Here is a 19,077-nt window from a genome sequence, read left to right as displayed (position 1 = left end):
ACACAAGCCCTGCAGTCTCTTCCTCAAGAAGATGCCCCCTTCTCATCCCAGATAAATGTGATTTAAACAGCTCAAAAAGTAGAGGGAAAGCCTGATTTTTTTATTATTATTCTTTTTCAGCTGGGCTTTTGGTGTTCTTCCACTTTTCTGGTGCCCCCAGGCTGGGGCTGAGGCAGGGTGGACAGGTCTGAAAACGCATCCTTGGGTGAGCCTGCTGCTTTATGCATGCATGTGGTTTAGCAAATGATTCCACTTTCTAGGACTTTGCAAAACATCACATACACAAGATACTTTCTTTTTATTGGACTTTTTGTTTCTATTTTAGACTGAAACTTGAGTAATTTGAAACGAAAGGACATCCTCGCACTCGAAGCAGCCCGACGTGTGTGGCACAGCCTTGAACATGACCACAGAGAGTTTTGCAGAGTTCCTGAATAAACTCAAAGAAATCCATGAGAAAGAGGTCCAAGGTAAGAAGATATAAGAAGTCTCATTAAAAACGAGGTCCATTCCTTTGTAAGGCCACCTTGATCTGTTTGGTTTCAGATCATCTGAAGGCAGGAGCGGGGTGTGGATGGGGGAGTTTTGGGAATGAGGGCTGAGTGAGCATCACCCACAGGGATGGATGAGGATGCAGGGTCACAGCCCTCAGGGTACCACACCATCCAGTGGCACCTTGCTACGGTTTATCTGTCTTACCCTGGTGGACAATGAGGTTTACTGATAAAATCAGTAATTTTTTAGATGAGGAGGAGGAGCAGAAGGGGGAGGGGAGGCATTCCTGCATCTGATATCCCTGGAGACATCCCACCTGCAGGAATCCCAGTTCCTCCAAGGATTAATCACAGGGGATTGGGCTCCTTTCCTGCTGCTCTGGTCTGTGATAAAGGGGAATTGGGAGCTTTGCAGAAGTGACATGCACACCCACTGGGCATCTTTTCTGCGCCACATGGGTTGGAGTATATTTGGATACTGAAGGATCAAAGGGAGAGTGGAAAGATGTAATAATCTATAAAACAGAAGCAGTAGGAGTGTGAGATTCTGCTGAAGAAAACCTTAGAGACAGGTTGGATAATTTATGCCTCTAAAGAATAAATTATTCCTCAGGTCATATATTATTAAAATAAGAACCATCAGGTTAAGCAAACAAATGCCAAATCCAATTATTTTTCTATTAGAATAATTCTCAATATCAAAATTATGAACAAAACAACAGCACTTTTGGAGGATTCTGGCTTATGAATTCATTCTTCTCTTGTGTAATTTCCAGCCATGTGAGAGTTAGAAGAAACTGTTGAGCAATTTAAACCACATGTTTACATCTACTTTGCATAAAATGGATTTGACAAGATGTAACGTCTGCAGATCCATCAATGAAAGCCGTTCTTGTTGAGCCGTAAATATTCTCCAAGACGCTTTGCAGCACTGAGAGTTATAAAATACTGCCCACTTGGGAAATGCATGTTGTAACGAGAAATAAGTAGAAACAAAACTGAAACAAACTTTTTGGAGGTGGGAGGGAAATGCAGACTCATTAAATACTGGAAATACAAAATGTGCTCATGTTTTGTACAATTTTTCCAGCTATACTACACTGTGGTGTTACTTAACACAGGCAATGTGTTATTCCTTCTGAGAAATAAGGTTTGTAAATTGATGAGGTTTCAGCAAAGCCAGGTACCTTCCTGATATTCCATGGGTGTATTTTATCTCTGAAGCGCTGTGGAACTGGCAATAAATCCCCACCTCTTTGTTCGTGATCGCAGGTCTGCAGAGCAAGCTGATGGAGCTGACGACGGAGAAGTGCCGGTGAGTGACACCGAGTGGGACGGGGGTGGACGGAGGTTATGCCACTTCATTTTCTGCTCCCCCGGTTTAGAGAGCATCGTTTGCCTTTCTGGCTCTGCCAATTCAGACTGGTGACTTTTGCCCTTCAAGTCCTCAGCGCAGGCAGGGCTTCCATTGATCGCTGCCCACCTCCAGTTTACCTTCCCTTCCCACCAAGTGGTGCTCGTTCTGAGGGGTGCATGATCTCTTGGGAAGAAATAAACTGGGACAAAGCAAGGTGCTAACTCCAAGGGTGGGTGTCACAGGGCAGCATCTGAATTCTAATACATTTGTTTTCCCTCCTGTCACACAAGCAAAAGCATTTCAGCCATATGGGTGTGAGCAGCACAGGGGGCTCAGAGAGGGCACTGCAGACAAAGGCACAGATTTGAGGGAGAAATTTAACAACCCTCTTTTCTTTGTTCTGTTTCTTCAATTAGCGATGCTCAGAGAATTGAAGAGCTGTTTGCTAAAAATCACCAATTAAGGGAACAACAGAAGGTCCTTAAAGAAAATGTGAAGGTGTTAGAAAACAGGTAAGATTTCTTCTTCAGCAGAGTGCTGTTTGGTGGCAGTGAATGCACCCTCCTGGGGGAGAGTTTAAGGTTTGTTGTCTTCCCAGGAAGGGGATGTAGCACCTGAACCTCTTTATTGCTCATACTCAGCTACTGGGAAAGCTGGAGGAGCCTGGGCACATGCAGAGGAGTTTTCCTAAGCTGATGATGGTGGGGCTGGATCTGGGGAGCTTGGAAGGGCCAGGGCTGGGCTGCATGGGTAACAACCCCTCTCAGCAATTCTGAGTGATGGACTGGGTGTTCACACTTCTCTGTGGGGAGGGCAGGAGCTTATTTCCCTGATGGGAACCGTGTTGTAACAAGTTGCCTTCGTGGGTTTTCCTCCAGGCTGCGAGCGGGTCTCTGCGACAGATGCATGGTCACGCAGGAGCTGGCGAAAAAGAAGCAGAATGAGTATGAGACCTCGCATTTCCAGAGCCTGCAGCACATCTTCATCCTCAGTAAGCACCACTGCCTGCTGTAAGCTCGGCTTTGGCTGGCTGGGACTTTCCTCAGTTAATGCCTCTCCCAAACATTTGCACATAAGCCAGTGACTGGGCAACCAGGAGGGGCTTGGGGATGGGGAGAAGGGAGGGAGCCAGTTTGAGTGTGTGGACCTTGAAAAATCAGAGCTGGTCAGGACTGCAGATGGCAGCCCATGTCCTCTCCGAGCAGAGGTAACTGCTCGCACGAAGTGGCAGAGCTGGGGGGGTCACAGCCCTCTGCACCTCCAGAAAAATGAGAGATGCTCATGCTGAGAGCAGCCCTGGGCTGACCAGGTCATGTCAGCTGCTTGGATAAAAGATGCATTCGGCATCGCAGAAGCAACACTGGCAAAAACAGGGAAGTCCCAGCAGCAGCTCAGGATGGTTAAATGGAAATCAGGCAGCACGTGCGATGGATCCTCTCCCAAGCCTTTGGCAGAGCTCCCAGCACCACTCCGGCTCAGGGTGTGTTTCCCTGGGGATCTGGTTGGCCCAGGGAGGCTCATGGGGGTAAAGGAGATAAGGCATTTAGGAGGGATGGAGAAGTGCCAGCAGCCCGTGGTTTATCTCCCCTATTATGCCATCACTCCCCAAGTGCTGCTTTGGAGCAGGAGCACTCTGCAGCAGCCGCCCACCCTGCCTGGGAGCATGTCTGCTCTCGCTCACTGCAGCCTGGCTGCTGTGTACTCACAGCTCCCTCTGCTCTTCATCCCATCACCCCTGAGGCCCCCAGCTCTCCCCTGAACACAGCACCCTCTCATGGGATGCGGCCATGGTACCCACTGTAAGGATGCCAGCTGTGCCCGTCCCACCGTGCTACAGCCACCTTCCCATCTGGGTCACACTCTCCTCACCAAGCAGACCCCTAGTCCTGAGCAAACTCGAGTTGGAAAGTTGCTCCTTTTTATCCCATAGCACCCAGCGTGTTTTCAGAGAAGGGAGGAAGGTCACTATCCCTCCAAAGCCCAGTGCCATTCTCTCCTCCTCCGCCCACCCCAGTGAGATGTGAGGGGCATCAGCTCTCTCCTTGCAGTGCCTGAATCCACAGCACAACTTGTGTCTCTGCAGCTAATGAGACGAACCGCCTGAGGGAAGAGAACAAAACTCTCAAGGAAGAACTGAAGAGGCTCCGGAGTCTTGAGTAAGCACTCACCTGGGTTTTATTCATTATGAGGAGTGTTGGTAAGGACAGAAGCATCCCTGCAGCTGAGCAGAGCTGTGTCCAGACTGTGCCATTATCAGGGATATTTCAGCATCTAATTCCCACAGATTCCTGTAGATGCTAGACACTGAAATACCTGTAATGGTCTCTAAGTCCTTGTTGACCTTTGCTTATTCTCTCTTCACCTGCAGGCAATAATTCAATTTTTGGGGAACAAGGGTATTTAACATCCCCCTGTAGGGGGCTGCTCACCTTGGCCATGGACATGGCCAGGGGCTTCTATGTCTTTTCCATGGCACCAGCTCCCTCCCGCAGCAGCCAGGGAGGGTCTGCAGGGAGCAGGTTGTGTTTTTGGGGAAGGAGAGAGCGGGGACTGAGCCCGGGTTAGGAGGGAGGAGAGATCTGTACCAACAGGTTCATATCCCAGCAGCGTGTTGTGCTGAAAGCTAAGGAACATGACAGGCTGGCCAATATATACAAATCAGCTCATTCCTCAAGGGTTTAAAGTCCAGAGGAATTAGCACCAAGAGATTAGTTTAGAAATGTGTTTTCTTTGGAGCGCACACTTAAAGAGAAACTCCTGCTTTTGCTCCCTGGTGCTCCCCAATGCCCAAGGAGTTCTGGAGCTCTAGATTGGGCTGGGTTTGCTAAGCACTGAGAGTTTCTGCTCTGCTCTTCTCTGGTCTGCTGGATAGGAAGATTTCCAGCCAAACACCCATGTCTCAGCATCAGGGTCCAGACAGGACTTTGTCCATGCCCTAAGCGTGGGGCTCTGAGACTCAGTGACTCCCCTCATAGTGACCGACAGCATCAGCCCCACTAGCTCAGTAAGGTACAGGGTGACCGTCCCCATTTCCCCATGCTGAATCCACCCCTACACAGGCTGAAAGCTCAGTCAGGGATGTACAGGTTCTCACAGAGCTTTTGCAATAGCTGCAGCTGGGTTTTGGCTTGCCCAATGTGGTGGCTTCCTGTGATGTTACCCACAGCCAGGTGGGGAAATGAGAGCCTGAGCTGTCGCGCTGGCTCTGCCCCATGCTCCAGACTGCAGCTGAGCCAGCAATAAGCTGCTACGCAAGAAGGTGAGTCTGAAGATACAGTATATCCACATACATATATATATAAATGCGTATATTTATATATTGGGCTCTGTAACTCAGAACTCCCAGTATGGTGGCTCTCAAAGCAATGATTTCCTACTCCTGCCCCTTCTCTTTCACTCATGTTCTTCTCTTTTCAATAGGGATGGGACAAAACACCCAGGAGTCACATCCAGAGAAAGCAGCTCCACCTCCAACTCCCCCTTGGCGTTACTGTCCCCCACAAGCAGGAATGCTGGCACAGAGAAAGCAGCTCACAGGGGAGCAGAAGAAGCCCATCGTGATGTGCCGAGCCCCGAGCTGGGAGAAGGTGGGTGCTGCTGCCTCCCACCACCCTCAAGGGACCTGGGGATGGGAAGAGTGACATGAGCCACAGGGCAAAGCTGCTCTGGGAAAGAGTCTGGAGAGCAAAGACCAAGCTGTTGGCAGCTCAGATGGACATTGCCATGGCCAGTATAGCTTTTAGGGGGGAAACTGTATGTCAAGGGACAAACACATTGCTCTGTGTTAGAGCAAAAGGGTGCTTTGGTGCCCTCACTGTAAGACGAGTGCTCTGCAGGTGTGGACCTGCCACTCATTTCATGTAGAGACCATGTCGTTGCCTTGCTGCTGCCCACACATGAAATGGAGGGAACGTTATTTCAGGTGCTGGCTTGAGCCAGACAGAAATTTTGGCTGGAAATCCTCAAGAGGAGGTGGTTGGTGCCAGCCAGCAGCATCCTCAGGAGGCTGTGAGACTCTAGCACGCTGCAGGGCAGCCCACAACAGCTCTGCAGAACCGTCACGGTGGCTGGTTGTGTCTTTTTTTGCAGAAAAGCCTGCGGGACAGAGAAGGTCTCCAAGCAGTAGGACTTCCCCGAGCACTGTCCTCCAAGAAGTCAGCCTCGCAGAAATGGTGAGTTGCTGGAAGCAGCCTGGTGTCCTCAGGCCTTCTCCCCAACACTGTGGTCATCTGGTCTGGATCAAGGCAGGTGGACTAGGATAGAGAATTAGTAGGAGGCACTTAGGGGGTAAAACTATTAGCCAGACTTGGGCGGTTTGCCATTGCCAGAGCCAAGGAGGGCATCTACTAAATGCCAGATGCATCCTCTCCGTAGAAATTGCCACTCACTGCAAGCAAAGTATTTGGAGTTCGGCAAAGGCTTCTGTCCCCACTGTGAGCATATACATCTCTGTTTGCTCCCTTGTTTATCCTCCATCACAACACATCTAGCATCCTTATATCCTCTGCCCACCACGTTGGTTCCTCTCTTGGGTATCTTGCTGGAGAAAGCTCTGAGGAGTGAAGGACCAAGGGAGATTGGGCTGAGCCACCTCTTAGTGTAGCTTATTCTGAGTTACAGAGTCAGCTCTCCATTATCTGGGCAGACAAGAAGCTGGAGCACTATGAATGGAAAAAGCCTGGAGAACATGTAAACCGTGGGAGCTGTGGCTACTGAGAACAAATACAAAACAGCAGCCCTGCCCAAGACCATTGCAGATGTCTCTTCATCTGCAGTATAATGAATATTGGTATTTTCAGAGGGCCTGGAATTCAGTGGTTGCTGTTTAGTGCATTGATGCAAGCCTGCTATGCCTTTAAATCAGAAAGACTATGTGTCAGCTCAGGGATGCTGAGTGATATTGGGCAGTGGGAAATGAGACTGCAGGACCTGGAGCCCTGTTCCCCATCGTGGGAACTCGAGCCCACGCACACACCCACAAAGACACTTCTGTTTTGGCACAGGATTCACTTACCTGAACTCCAGAGAAAACTTGAAAGAGCAGGTGAAAAGGGGTTTTGGTAAGGCTGCAGGCAGGCTGTGAGGATAATTAATAGGGTTTGCAGGAAGGGCTGGTGACATCTCCAGGTGGGCAGGGAAAAATCAAGTCAGAACATGTGGTGAGCCTTTGATGACAGCAGATGGAGATGATAATGTCCTGGCCTCACAGCTGGGTACTCCACTGGAAATAGACCCATCAAACCAGTGTGTGCCCAGAAGATCGCATAAATAAAGTCTAGTGGCCTGACTAGGGGTCGGGGAATTTTCAGGATCTTATCTTGGTTAAGCCACTGAATCATGGCTTGACTTGAGAAGAAGCGCAAGACATCCTGAACTACAAATCAGTGCAATCAGAAAATAAAGACTACTGCAAATCCTGCTAGAAAATATGAAGGGGGAAATTTCCTGGGAAAACCAATACAAATACAGTTGAGCTGTTGGCCAGAATTATGTCAGAGCACTTCACACTGGTGGAGAGCTGCGTCTCTGCTCGGCGAGGCTCCCTCCAGCCCAGGGTGCGCAGCAGAGCAGTTCACGTGGCCTTTCTCCCCCGTGCTCCAGGCATCCCAGAGGATCGCCAACCAGCTGCACGGAACCATCGCCCTGGTGAGACCTGGCTCCAGACCCTGCCTCCTGGAGAAAAGTCCTTCAGGGGCAGCAGTGTCCCCTCCGATGAGGAAGCCTCCTCTCCCACTGGAGCGCGAGCACAGCCCCAGCCTCGAGAGGTGAGTTCCCTGCCCTGGGGTTGGTGGTGTGGGGTTGACCCATGGCCCGTTGCAGATGTCCCACCAGGCAGATGGCAATGCGGTGGTCAGTATTTTCCGTATCTGCCCAGCTTCTCCAGACTTCTCCCACAGCCGTGTGGGGGCAGGAGGGATCTCCCAGTTTACACCAGCAAAAAATGACTGGAATCCAGTCTGACGAAATCAGCCTCTTGTTGCTCCGGTTTTGTCAGACAGACCCGTAAATGGGGTGCCCCCACCTCGGGGAGGAGAAGGACTTGCCCCCCCAGGAGGCAGTAATCCCAGCTCCTCCTTATCTATTCTAATGGGCTTTTCTGCAGGGCTCAGCATCTCCCCGGGCTTATCCTGCCCAAGGAGTGCAGAGGGATGAACAAAGCTATTGAGTTCACCTGTAGAGCCAGCCAGTTTCTCAGAGCTGGGAGTAGATCTGCTGAGAGTTCCTAGGGAAAGCTCACACACATGGAAGCTGCCAAATAACCAGCGACAGCAGGAACTGGGTTTGCGGGACAGGTTCTTACACCATATCAACCTTCTTACCATGGCCGTACAAATCTCCCATTGAGTGAGATTAGGGAAGGGTGGGCTGTTCCTCTGCCCTGGAGGTGTTCAGGCCCACCAAGGGACTAGGAAAGCCCAAAGTGGGGGTAGTTAGGATGCTTCTGGCTGTAAGGCAAGGTTTGACAAGTGACTCCTCAGCAGCAGCACTGCCATGAGCCATCACTACATCCCCCACTCCCTCAACCCCCTTCCTGAAGCTGCTGTGACCCAGGGGCAGGAGAGCACTGCTGGATGGTGATATGGAGACCTACTGCCAGCTGCCTGACCCCCACGGCCACCAGGACCCTTCTCCCCAGCACAGCACCCAAAGGCAGGAGTGATGCACAGGCCAAGGGCTGCCACAGGGCACAGAAAGAGCAGGAGAAACCACATGTCACCTGCTGGAGCTGAGAAATCACGTGAAAATGCTCTAATTAACCTGATTATTTTTTTCCTCCTTCTTTTAGTTATTTAACAGCAAGCAAGCCAGACTCCCCCAAGGTTGCTCCCTCATATGAAAACCTAAAAATGACTGCACGGAGAGAGCAGCTCTGTCTCCTGCACAAGCACCTTTCCCTGCACCAGCTGGGGCTGGTGAGCAGCTGCACCTCGGCTGACCGGGATGGCAGCAGCTTCTCCAGCCATTTGCTCAGGTCTAAAGATGCCGATGGGAGGACGAGGTCGCATGACGGCTGGGAAGATCACGCAGCCTTGCTGAAGCTTCCTGCCACCATGGTGTACGTGAGGGATCAGCACCTGGAGGAGAAGCTGCAGCTCCTCAAGCACAGGGAGCGGCTCCAGCATTTCCTCATGCAGCAGTGCCAGCCCGACCAGCGGGCTGATGGAGACCCAAAGCCCGTCCAAGAGGAGCGGCCACTCTCCCCATGGCTGAGCATCAGACCGGCATGCAAGGAGGAAAGGTCCTTCCTGGAGGATGCCATGGATGGGAAAGCAGAGAAGGATCTTTTGCTGAGCCGAGACAGCATCAAGCTCCGAGGAAAGGTGGAGGCAACAAGAGACGATGGTGCAGACGCACCTTTGGATCTGTCAGACTCTGGCCGTGGCAGGGAAATGGGCTGGCACAACCGGCGGGAGCCCCAAGGGGCTGGTAGCCCACGGCTGAGCCCCAGGGAGGGCCCTGCCTTGCCAGCAGCCTGTGGCCCCTGCGGGAGACACGGGGCAGAGAGGGACAACTTGTGTTTACCCTGCCACTGGCCCAATGCCACCCGGGCACTGCCTGATGCTGTCAAGGAGGAGGAAGAAGAGGAGGAGGAGGAGGCAGCAGCTGTGGTGAGTGCAGTTCCTATTGACATCAACTGTGGTCCCTTCCCGGGGATTCCAGCCCTGGTGCTGGTGCTGTTTTGACCACTGTGAATATCCCTGTGGGAAGACGGCTTTGCTGCATGTGAAGCCAACAGGAATGTATTGCACATGGTAAAGCCATGGCTGTCCAGCCCTGGTTGTTGTTCCCTACCCACCTTCCCCTCTGGTGCCCATCCATGGGTTTCCATCCAGGTCCAAGGACCAGTATGCAGCAGCACCTGCACCCGTCCCTGCCAGTCAGTGCAGGAGGGCGCTGGGCTCCCCTGTAACACGTCACGAGCGCATAGAAACGCCTCGGCGATGCTCATCCCCACGGGTGTCACAGTCATGATGCAGGGGCTGGGAACTGCCCTTTTGTCCTGCCTGGCAAAGGCAGGGTTTCGATAGCTGAGATAATATCTGGTGTTGATGGGACTGCTGCCCTCCCTCTGTCTTACAGCTCGCTTTCTCACGGGCACATCCAACAAACAAGTCCATGCTGAGCAAACCAGAGGCTCTTCCAGAGACCGGGGTGAGACTGGCTGTCAGCGCACAGAAAGCAGAACCAGGTAAAAAGCTTCAAGAAAATGTGACACTGGAGACAGCAAGAGCAAAAGGTGCATTTTGGTGAAGGTACCTCACAGCCGGGAGCTCTCTGTGCTGAGCTCTGCACCACCTGCAATCCCTGCTGACTGAAGCAATAGTCACCCCACATGGGACACCCTTCCAGGGATGCAGGTGCTCCCAGCTCTTTTGGGACATTGAGGAAACTCTTAAGTTTGACACTTTTGTCCTTGAGGGCTCAGTTTTCAAACCTAGGGATGCTCAAAATTTAGGTGCAGTACCTGTAGGGAGAAAACCCTGGCTGTTCTGGAGTAAAGCCCAACATCTCTGCCCCGCACAGAGCAGGAACCACCCATGGGGTGCCCTTGCACACCCTACAGAGCACCCTGCACCCAGCTTCTGGGTGGCATGGAGTTTTCCAGCAGCTAAAGAGATTGGTTTAGCATTGACCTATTGGCAAAACCCTGAAAAAACATCCCTGTCTGTGCCCCCTTGCTCCAAAGAATGCCCTGTGCTGGCACAGCACAGAGTGTTGAGCACAGAGGGAGGAATGCTGGTACCTGCAGCAGGTTGGAGAGGTTGCTCTCCTCCCTTTCCCTGCTCCATCCCATGTAGAAGCCCTTTCCTTTCCCAAAACTAGCAGTGTCTGCAATCTGGGGACACAGGGTGCTTTCTCCTTGTCCGATTGCCGTGGGATGTGGGCAGCAGGTTTGCCGGGTGGGTGGGAGGCAGCAGCCATAGGGAGCAGAGCAGGACGCACGTCTGCTGAGAGCTGCTCAGAACCAGCCTTACCAGCTCGGCCAGAAAGTTGAGCTCACCTGGATTAGTTGGTCTGGGCGTGTCGGAGCAGTTTGGGAACACTCTCCAGAGCAGGATTTTGCACGGTAGGAAAAAAAAAAGAGTCCTCCATGATTTACATGCTAAGGAGATACCATCATAGCAGAAGAATTTCAGCTGATTACATTCTAGGTGTGGGAATACAGGACTTTCTTCAGTTCTCACCTGAAGCTTGACAGAAAGCCGAGGAAAAAATACACAAATACTTCTGCACTTTCTAGTGAACCTTAACTTGTGGAAGGATAAAGTGAGGATGGAATCAGAATACAGGGGCTCTGGGAGTGCCTGAAAGCAGCAGCATCTGCTCTCCCAGCTGGGCAGGAGCAGCTCTGCCGACAGTCCCACCCTGCATAGATGTGGGTGTCAAGAGCAAGAAATGTGGAGGTCCTAGAATATTCCGGCCCCTCGGAGGAGGGCACAGCTCCATCCTCAGCCCTTTCTGCCCTCCACAGCCAGCACGGGTTGCTGCTGTGTGTGCAGACAGGGTGATGCCGCCGCCAGCAAGGCTCGGCCACTGACCAGGGCAGCTCGGCTCTGTGCAAAGGTTGGGTGCGTGTCTGGTGCATGCAGGTGCATGTCTGGGGTTGTGTAGCCCCAGGGCCTGCATGCAGAAACATCCTTTTGCTGTGCAGGGAAGCAGCTTCCCCACCTTTCCTTCCTCTGCTCATTGGCACATGTGCCCTGCCAAGAGCCATCAACCAGCATGGGCAGCAAACTTGAGGATTGTCCATTTTGGCCTCTTTACCCAGACACGCTCCTCCTCATCTGGGTCTCAAATGACATGGCACAGTTGGGGGTTTTAAATACACCTCAGGTTCCCAATCTGCATGTGGCCATGGATTTCAGGGCAGCGCTTGCAACCTTGGGATGGTAAAGTCCTACAGATACTGATTCACTGGGAGCTGGTTCCCCAACAGAGCCCTGTTGGACCTCCCACAAACTTTCATCTCAAGCCATGTAGCTCAAAGTGCCTTTGCTTTGCAACACAGTTTATTACTGAATCTGTTTTCTGCCCTGATGGCTCTCAGAGGCTGTACCACCAGCTCTGCATCTGCTTGTGAGCTTGTCAGGTTCCCTGACAGCCAAAAGAAAACCCTTCTTTTTGTGTTTCCTTAGATGATGATGATGATGCTGAGTCTGGGAAGCAGGAATCTGATGAGCCAGACACAACGGACAGCGAGGTGCGTTTGCTCTCCCCAGCCCATTAGCTTAAGCCATCAGCTCCAAGAGGTGTAAGACAGGTTGTCCTGACCCAAGCTCACTCTGGGAGGTGACAGCCCTTCCTACACAAGGTGCCAAACCCCATTTCCTCGGTTACCCAACTTGCTGCTGAAGGATAAAGGTTTCTGAATATTTGTCACCACTCTGTAGCAATGGTCACAAAGGTCCCCAGCCATGCCACCAGGTCATCAGCTCCCAGGGAAAGTGGGTTAATTTGTAGATGAACTGCTCTTCTTGTTGATGTAGGTGGCTGCCCCGTATGAAGATGACATCCTACAAGAAGCCCAGGCTGATGGGAAATATTTTTGCACCAAAGACAGAGCTCATGCACTGCAGAAGAAGAGAAAAAGAGGACAGGATCCCTGGACAAAAGGTAGGGAAGAGGAGTTCATTATGCTCAGGGCTACAACTTCTGCTGCTTCCCAAGGGGCTCCTGTGAGAAACGCCCGAGGGCACCGGCCACCTTCCCTGTCACAGAGAGGAGGGTGCTCTTCCACTGAGCACATAGAATCATTTTGGTTGGAAAAGACCCTCAATATTATCGAGTCCAACCATTAACGTAACACTGGCACTAAACCACATCCCTAAGAACCTCATCTATACGTCTGTTCAATCCCTCCAGGGATGGTGACTCCACCACTGCCCTGGACAGTCTGTTTCAATGTTTGACAGCCCCTTCCAGGAAGAAATTTTTCACAATATCTAATCTAAACCTCCCTGGCACAACTTGAGGCCATTTCCTCTGGTCCTATTGCTTGTTACTTGGGAGAAGAGACCAACACCCTCCATGCTACAACCTCCTTTCAGGTAGTTGTAGAGAGCAAGAAGGTCTCCCCTCAGCCTTCTGTTCTTCAGGCTGAACAACATTTCACACTGCAAAAAAATGCTTGCCCAAGGTGATACAGTGGAATCTTTCATTTTGCTGAGATAAGTGGTTAACTCCTGCGGTCACCTTGCTGTTTGCAGGAGCTAAGAAGTCAATGAGAGGAAGAAAGAAAGTCAAAGTGGAGCAGTGCTCAGTGGGGATCACAAAGGAACCAGAGAATTGCTCTGCTTCCCACAACGACACCTCTGAGGAGAGCTAGCAGCGGGGCGGGATGAGCAGCGGCACCGACGCTGCCGACAAAAGGAGAGGACTTGGAGACCTCAGCATCCCACCCAGGCTGGGAGAGTGGCTCCTCCTGCTGAGCCGGGCCAGGCGCTGGGGATTTCGTAAGGACTCATCAAGGAGTAAAACACCCTGAAAATCCTCAGTCGGTGCCCTGGGAGAGGCTGGGCAAGGTGTAGGTGGTACCTGGAGCTGACAGGTCACTGCTGATGGAGCAGTGCCGTGACCTTCAGACTGGTGCTAGGAACAGGAGACACCTTTACAGCACTCACCCTGCATCAGCACCATGTTCCTCCCTAGGATTTCATGCAAGGAGAATGGACTATCCAGACCCCACCTTCCATGGACATCATCCAGGTGGCTGGTCGAAGGGTGATGACCAAGCTGGACACAGCAGGGCCCCACGCACAAACCTGCATTGATTAAATCCCTACCCAGGGCTCATACACATGTGGATCTTATTTGGTCTAGAGAGAAAACTCATGGTTTTCTAGTTAAGTGAGGAGCAAGGACATGGGCAGGGAGGTGGGACATGGCCCTGGAGATGGCAGGGAGAAGAGCATGGGATGGGAGGGCTTGGTGGTCCCAAGGCGTCCTGCTGGAAGAGGCGGGTGTGGGAGCCCCAGCCCCTCAGACTGCAGGGAGGCAGCCTGGGATCGGGAGAACTGGGGGAGGGAGGGAACTTTTATGCGACTATAAAATAATCTCCTCCCTGTGACAATCCCTTGATAAGCAAACTGTGCAGACATCATGCCAAAAATAATGAACTCTTCAATTTCTGGGTTTTTTTAAGGAGATTTTTTTTTTTTCCTCCACTTGCACAAGACCACCACAGATTTGACTTTTGTTTATGGGACTTCTATTTTATTTTATATTTTTTCTTGCCGTTTTCAGCTGACGCTCCATATCTCTGTGCAGGACGTGTGTGAGGGGCTGGCAGGGACACATATTTCATAGTTAGGGCAATCCCATAACTGTAAAATGCATAATGGTTTTGTCAGCTCTGTGTAAAGGGCTCCTCTGAGCAAGTGGCTGAAGTAAAATAAACTTTATACACTGCATTTGATCCAGCCCTGGAAACTCTGCTCCTACCTAGTCCCTGGCTTGCTCTTACCCCTCCACACCATGTTGCAGAATCGCAGGTAATTGCTGAAGTCATTAATTCTCATAATTATGCTTGTCAGTCTCTTGTTCAAGTCATTCTTGACAGATAAACACACCTATTGATTTGGTGATATGCAGCCAGCCTCAGACAGGAACTCCTCTGCTCTAAGGAAGAAATCTGAGACCTGCAAGGAGCCCAGGAGGTTTTCGATGTGCAGGTTCAGTTCTGCTGGAGGTGCCGTGTTTGCAGGAGCACACTGGGTGGGCTCATCCCCTGGGCTGATCCTGCTGTCCCTGAGAGCAGGAACGTGATTTCACTGGTGTTTGGCTGATGATCTCAAGGGGCATCTGTGGCCCAGACCCAGCAATCTGTGCTTTTTGCAGAGATAAACCGCTTTTGTTGCCGCACTTCTGTTCAGCACAAGAACTATTTTACATAATGGTTTCCAAAAGATCCCCTCAAATTACCCTTAGAGTCACAACCCAGCCAACGAGAAGTTGTCCTGTGAACAGACGAATCCTGCTGGCAGGCTGGCAGCTCTGATGTCATCAGTGACGTGATATAGGTAGGATGCCTGGACCGATGAACTGGTTTCCCAGAGAACCAGGCTCAGAGCACACTTGGGTTTGCCCAGGCCAGGGGCTGGATTTGAAATCCCAAACAAATCTGAAAGAGCAAGTGTCTCAGCATTTGTTTGCTTTTAGACCATCCAAAAGAGCAACAACTGGCTCCCTTATCGCCCATCATGCAAAACAATTCCGGTAACAGACCATCACAACTCTTTTGCTTGTTGATCGTTAAATTACTGTGCTTACTGGATCACTCCCACAACACAGACCCCCCTGCTCCTCCCTGCACATCAGCCTCCCCCTAAACATTTTCAGCTACTCTCTGGACTTTATTTGTGAAATTGCATAAGAAATAAGTTTGTGCAAGTCTAGCTGTGAGCACACACCTCCAACTCAAAAAAAAAATGCCACCACACAAAGGTTCCTCTGTTACGTGTGTAACAGAGATGGTGCTGAGCAGCAAAGTGGGAAGTGCAACAAGCTCAAAGCAAAAGGGAACTGTGCCGGGGACGCAGCTGGCTGCCATGCAGGAACCAAAAGCGACAAAAATAGAGAAATTCACATCAGATTCTTCCCGCTTACAGTTTTCTGTGGTGGTATCGCCTCTATGGCAATTGATATTTCAAAGCTGGCTTAATTCATGGCCTTTTAATGAGACTGAGCACCGCTTTCTCTGCAGTGAATTCCTTTAAAGCGAGATCTGAGCAGTAAGCAACGCCCATTTATAGTGCTGGCTTTGGAAATGCAGCTTCATTCCTCAGTTCACCGTAGGAAAACTCATTCCAGGCATTACTGAAGTCTTGCTTAAGTCCCGTTGTTGGGATTTAAGTGAGCTGGGTGTTTTGCACAGGTCCTTCCCAAGTTCAGATGTACCCTGCACATGTGAAAGAAGCAGCACATGCCCAGACAGCCTCATGTGCGGCTCTGCGGTGTGTGGCCGGGGGCTTGGAAGACACAGGGACAATTGGATTGTTGACAGCAATACTGTATGTTGCTGACAGGAGGCTGTGAAGTCGTGGACAGATTTAGCCTGTCCAACATGCAGTGGTGGTTCTTGGAAGGGAGAGATTTGGGGAGTTTTTTCTCTTTTATCTCAGGGAAAGTTTATTGTAGGAATTTTTGAGCCAAAGCGCATGTTCCTCCTGCAGCCCTTGGGCATCAGGACTTATTGTTCTGCCTTGAACACTGTCGTCAACCCTTTGAGTGTTCCCCAGCTGCGGCTCCGCTCTGCTGCACACATTGCTCTTACCGAATCATCTGCTAGAGGTGCTGATCTCCAGGGACCTCTCCAGAAAACACATTTTGCAGAATTCCCTCGTGAAAATTATCCATCTATTAATAACAGCATGTAGTGAGGTGCCACGTGGTTCAGGGAAGAGGGTTTGATTCATTCATTCACAATTCCTCACATTCATTTTTCACAACTCGAGCATACATCCCTCCTGAGTGCAGAGGCACAGAGCTATACAATTAAACCAATCAGATCCATGTTTTTTTAAATACTTCGTATCGCGCAGGAGAGTCTGAGTCATTTTCCAGGCACACTGTTATTAGCGTAGAGGTCTGCTGGCAATGTCGGCCTCCTGGGGCTCAACAAGTTATTTTGCTGTAACTGGAAATCTGCAGTCAGAGCAGAGGATTGTGTCACCCACTGCGGGTCAGCACCCAGGGGACATGGTCACTCCGTTCCATCAACAGCCATGAGAAACCAGGACTCCCAAATGGAACCGACTGGAAGCAGATTAAAACCATTGAAGGTCACTAATATATTGGTGGGGCCAACAGTTTGAGTCAAACCTGGCTCATGGGTTTTGGATGCAGGAGGAGAGCAATGGAGATGGATGTGCCAGTGGAGAGCAGCAGTGGTCCAAAGTATGAATGCAAGTAGAATTTTTCATATATATTTTTTTCTTACATGTATAACACATGTAGGGAATGGTACCTCCAAGGATTTTCTAAGACATACTAAATAGGAGGGGGAAGATGAGCTCAGGAGAACACATAGTCCCAAAAATGCAGCAGCTGGTCTTTAGGGGGATGTGGTGAGTGTGATGATGAACTCCAAAGAGCCCTGGTCCCCCTGGCTGTGCTGATTTAGGAGAGGATTTACCAGGGGTGAACTGTGGTAGGATCCTTTGGACAAGGTCCTTGGGTTAGAGCCTGTTCAGGAGAGAGGGGACAGTAAGCTCTGGATTTACTCATCATCCTCCCAGTCCTCCAGAGACCCCCCTGATCCCCTGTCTCTTGGATTCCCATTCACACCCTGCTTAGGCTGGAAAAATGTGTTCAGAACTTTCTGGTGCCTTATCTTAATACTAGCAGTTCCTCCAACTGAAAGGCTGTTCTTCTGGTTCCCAGCCTAAATATATTCATGACCTGTTTATCTTTGCTTGATTTTGGGCCATGATTTTGCACAAAATATAACACCCAGCCCACATATGTACTTTAAAGTGCTGTCTCACATCAGATGCTTAGACCAAATCCTGCAGTTCTTGCTTGTAGAAAAATCTCGATGACTTTGGTGGCTCTATTCCCATCATAATATTGGAATAAGGACTCACAGGCTTGGTCCACTGCAGACCAGCTCCTTATTCCAGCAACCCCTGACTGCTCAGACATGTAACCACACAGCCCAGGACTTTTTAAAGGTAGAGCAGGAGCTCCGGGAGCAAAAAGAGCATGAGTTGAGCATTGGAGAGTCGGAGTAACACTTGACATTCATGCAATAATGCTGTTGTAAATGCAAAACTGCCTGTCTTCCCATTTGTCCGGGGGTTGCAGAAGACCAGAGCGTGCTTTGGCCCAGAACTTAAAGCAAGACTGTGATGAGTCCAGCCTTTCTCCAAAACAGCATCCCTGTGTCTGAACTAGGAGCATCTCCAGTCAAAACAGAGCTCAGGCTCCTTCTGTGCCCCCTCTGCAGGGATTCCCTTGGTGCAGGGAAGGGGGAGCAAAGGTTGCTCTGGGTTATACCCAGGCCCTACTTTTTGTGGAAACGATGCTGATGTGCCACCCATCTGTTTTAGCGTCAGATTCCTTGAAACACAGCAACATGCCCAACTGTACTCATATGCTGCGAGCTAGTTCTCTTGTCAGATGAAGATGAAAGCTCCCCAGCACTAACAGCAGGGACGTTCAAACCGCTAAATTCAGCTTTGAAGTTAGCAACCCAGTAAGCTGTGGAGGCTGCTTCATCCTGCGCTGACTCAGTGGGACGATTTACATCCCACAGCTGCTTTTACAAGGAAAGAATGAAAAAAAAAGAAATATGTTTTTAAAAACCAATCTCGCGTTCTAGAGAATTGTTTGCAGCAAGCCTAGCGAGGTTTCCATGCCCTTGGCTTATTTGATGAGCTTGCCAGTAGGAAGGATTTTAATTCCCTTTTATCCCAAAATATTTGTTCCACAGCTGTGATATGTGATGATTCTGCCAAACAATTTAGGCTCAAAATCTGACCTATATTGAATAGCATAAGATACTCAGGATATTCTTGGGATTTTAAGAGGAGAGTTTATATTTCACTGTAGGCTTTTAAATGGAAGCTCACAAGAAAACATTGTCTATGTTTCCTATCCTAATCCTATTATTATTATTATTAAATATTATTAATAATATTAGACAAGTGTTGATGTCCTGCTTGCAACAGTTTCCAAAAAAAAAAATAAAGGATCTTATGAAACAGCCATATGAAAGGCATAGAACCTGAGTGTGTTTTACAGGACAGTTTCAAAATCTCTCTTTTATTCAGTGCCCATATTTCAAATTGTATCATCAGACATTAGTTTGCTGTTATAAACTGCAAGCAATATTAAGGGTTGTCACGTAGCTTTTTAAAACATATTTGTCAGAAGAATTGACCATTCTAAGGGTCCTGTGTTGCAAATACATTAATACTTTTAATTATAAACATCTTAGTAGTCCTTCATTAATGGTAAATTGGGTCTGATCTGTCCGAATCTATGGGCAAAATCCTGCTCGGATTTTGCTTCACACGAGGTGGGAGGCGTAGGAGTCTGCAAGGGCCATTTCAGTTTCAGAGGAACACTGAGGCCACCAGCACCCACATCCTGCTTCGTCACCAGAGGCTCTGTCACACCCAGCAAAGCTCCCAAACCTCCTCTGCCGGGCCCTGTGGCACAGACACCGTCACTGCACATCAGCGTCCTCTGAGGATGGTGGAAAGGGCAGAGCTTTCTGAC

General features: G+C 50.1%; 1 protein-coding gene across 1 annotated transcript; it reads left to right on the top strand.

Moving 5' to 3' along the window:
* Positions 1-403: 403 nt before the first annotated feature.
* On the top strand, positions 404-13,180 carry RBBP8NL (RBBP8 N-terminal like; the record flags this gene model as incomplete). Its single annotated transcript, XM_080354675.1, has 13 exons — positions 404-470; positions 1,767-1,809; positions 2,268-2,363; positions 2,730-2,842; positions 3,935-4,007; positions 5,272-5,438; positions 5,941-6,023; positions 7,453-7,616; positions 8,639-9,461; positions 9,934-10,042; positions 11,991-12,055; positions 12,342-12,468; positions 13,062-13,180. The coding sequence occupies 13 exons, from the start codon at positions 404-406 to the stop codon at positions 13,178-13,180; spliced, it is 2,049 nt and encodes a 682-aa protein (XP_080210801.1).
* Positions 13,181-19,077: the final 5,897 nt, after the last annotated feature.

The sequence above is a fragment of the Nesoenas mayeri genome (genome assembly GCF_963082525.1).
Source record: "Nesoenas mayeri genome assembly, chromosome: 16".
NCBI classification, from domain to species: domain Eukaryota; kingdom Metazoa; phylum Chordata; class Aves; order Columbiformes; family Columbidae; genus Nesoenas; species Nesoenas mayeri.
This window is presented reverse-complemented; position numbering and strand designations above follow the sequence as displayed.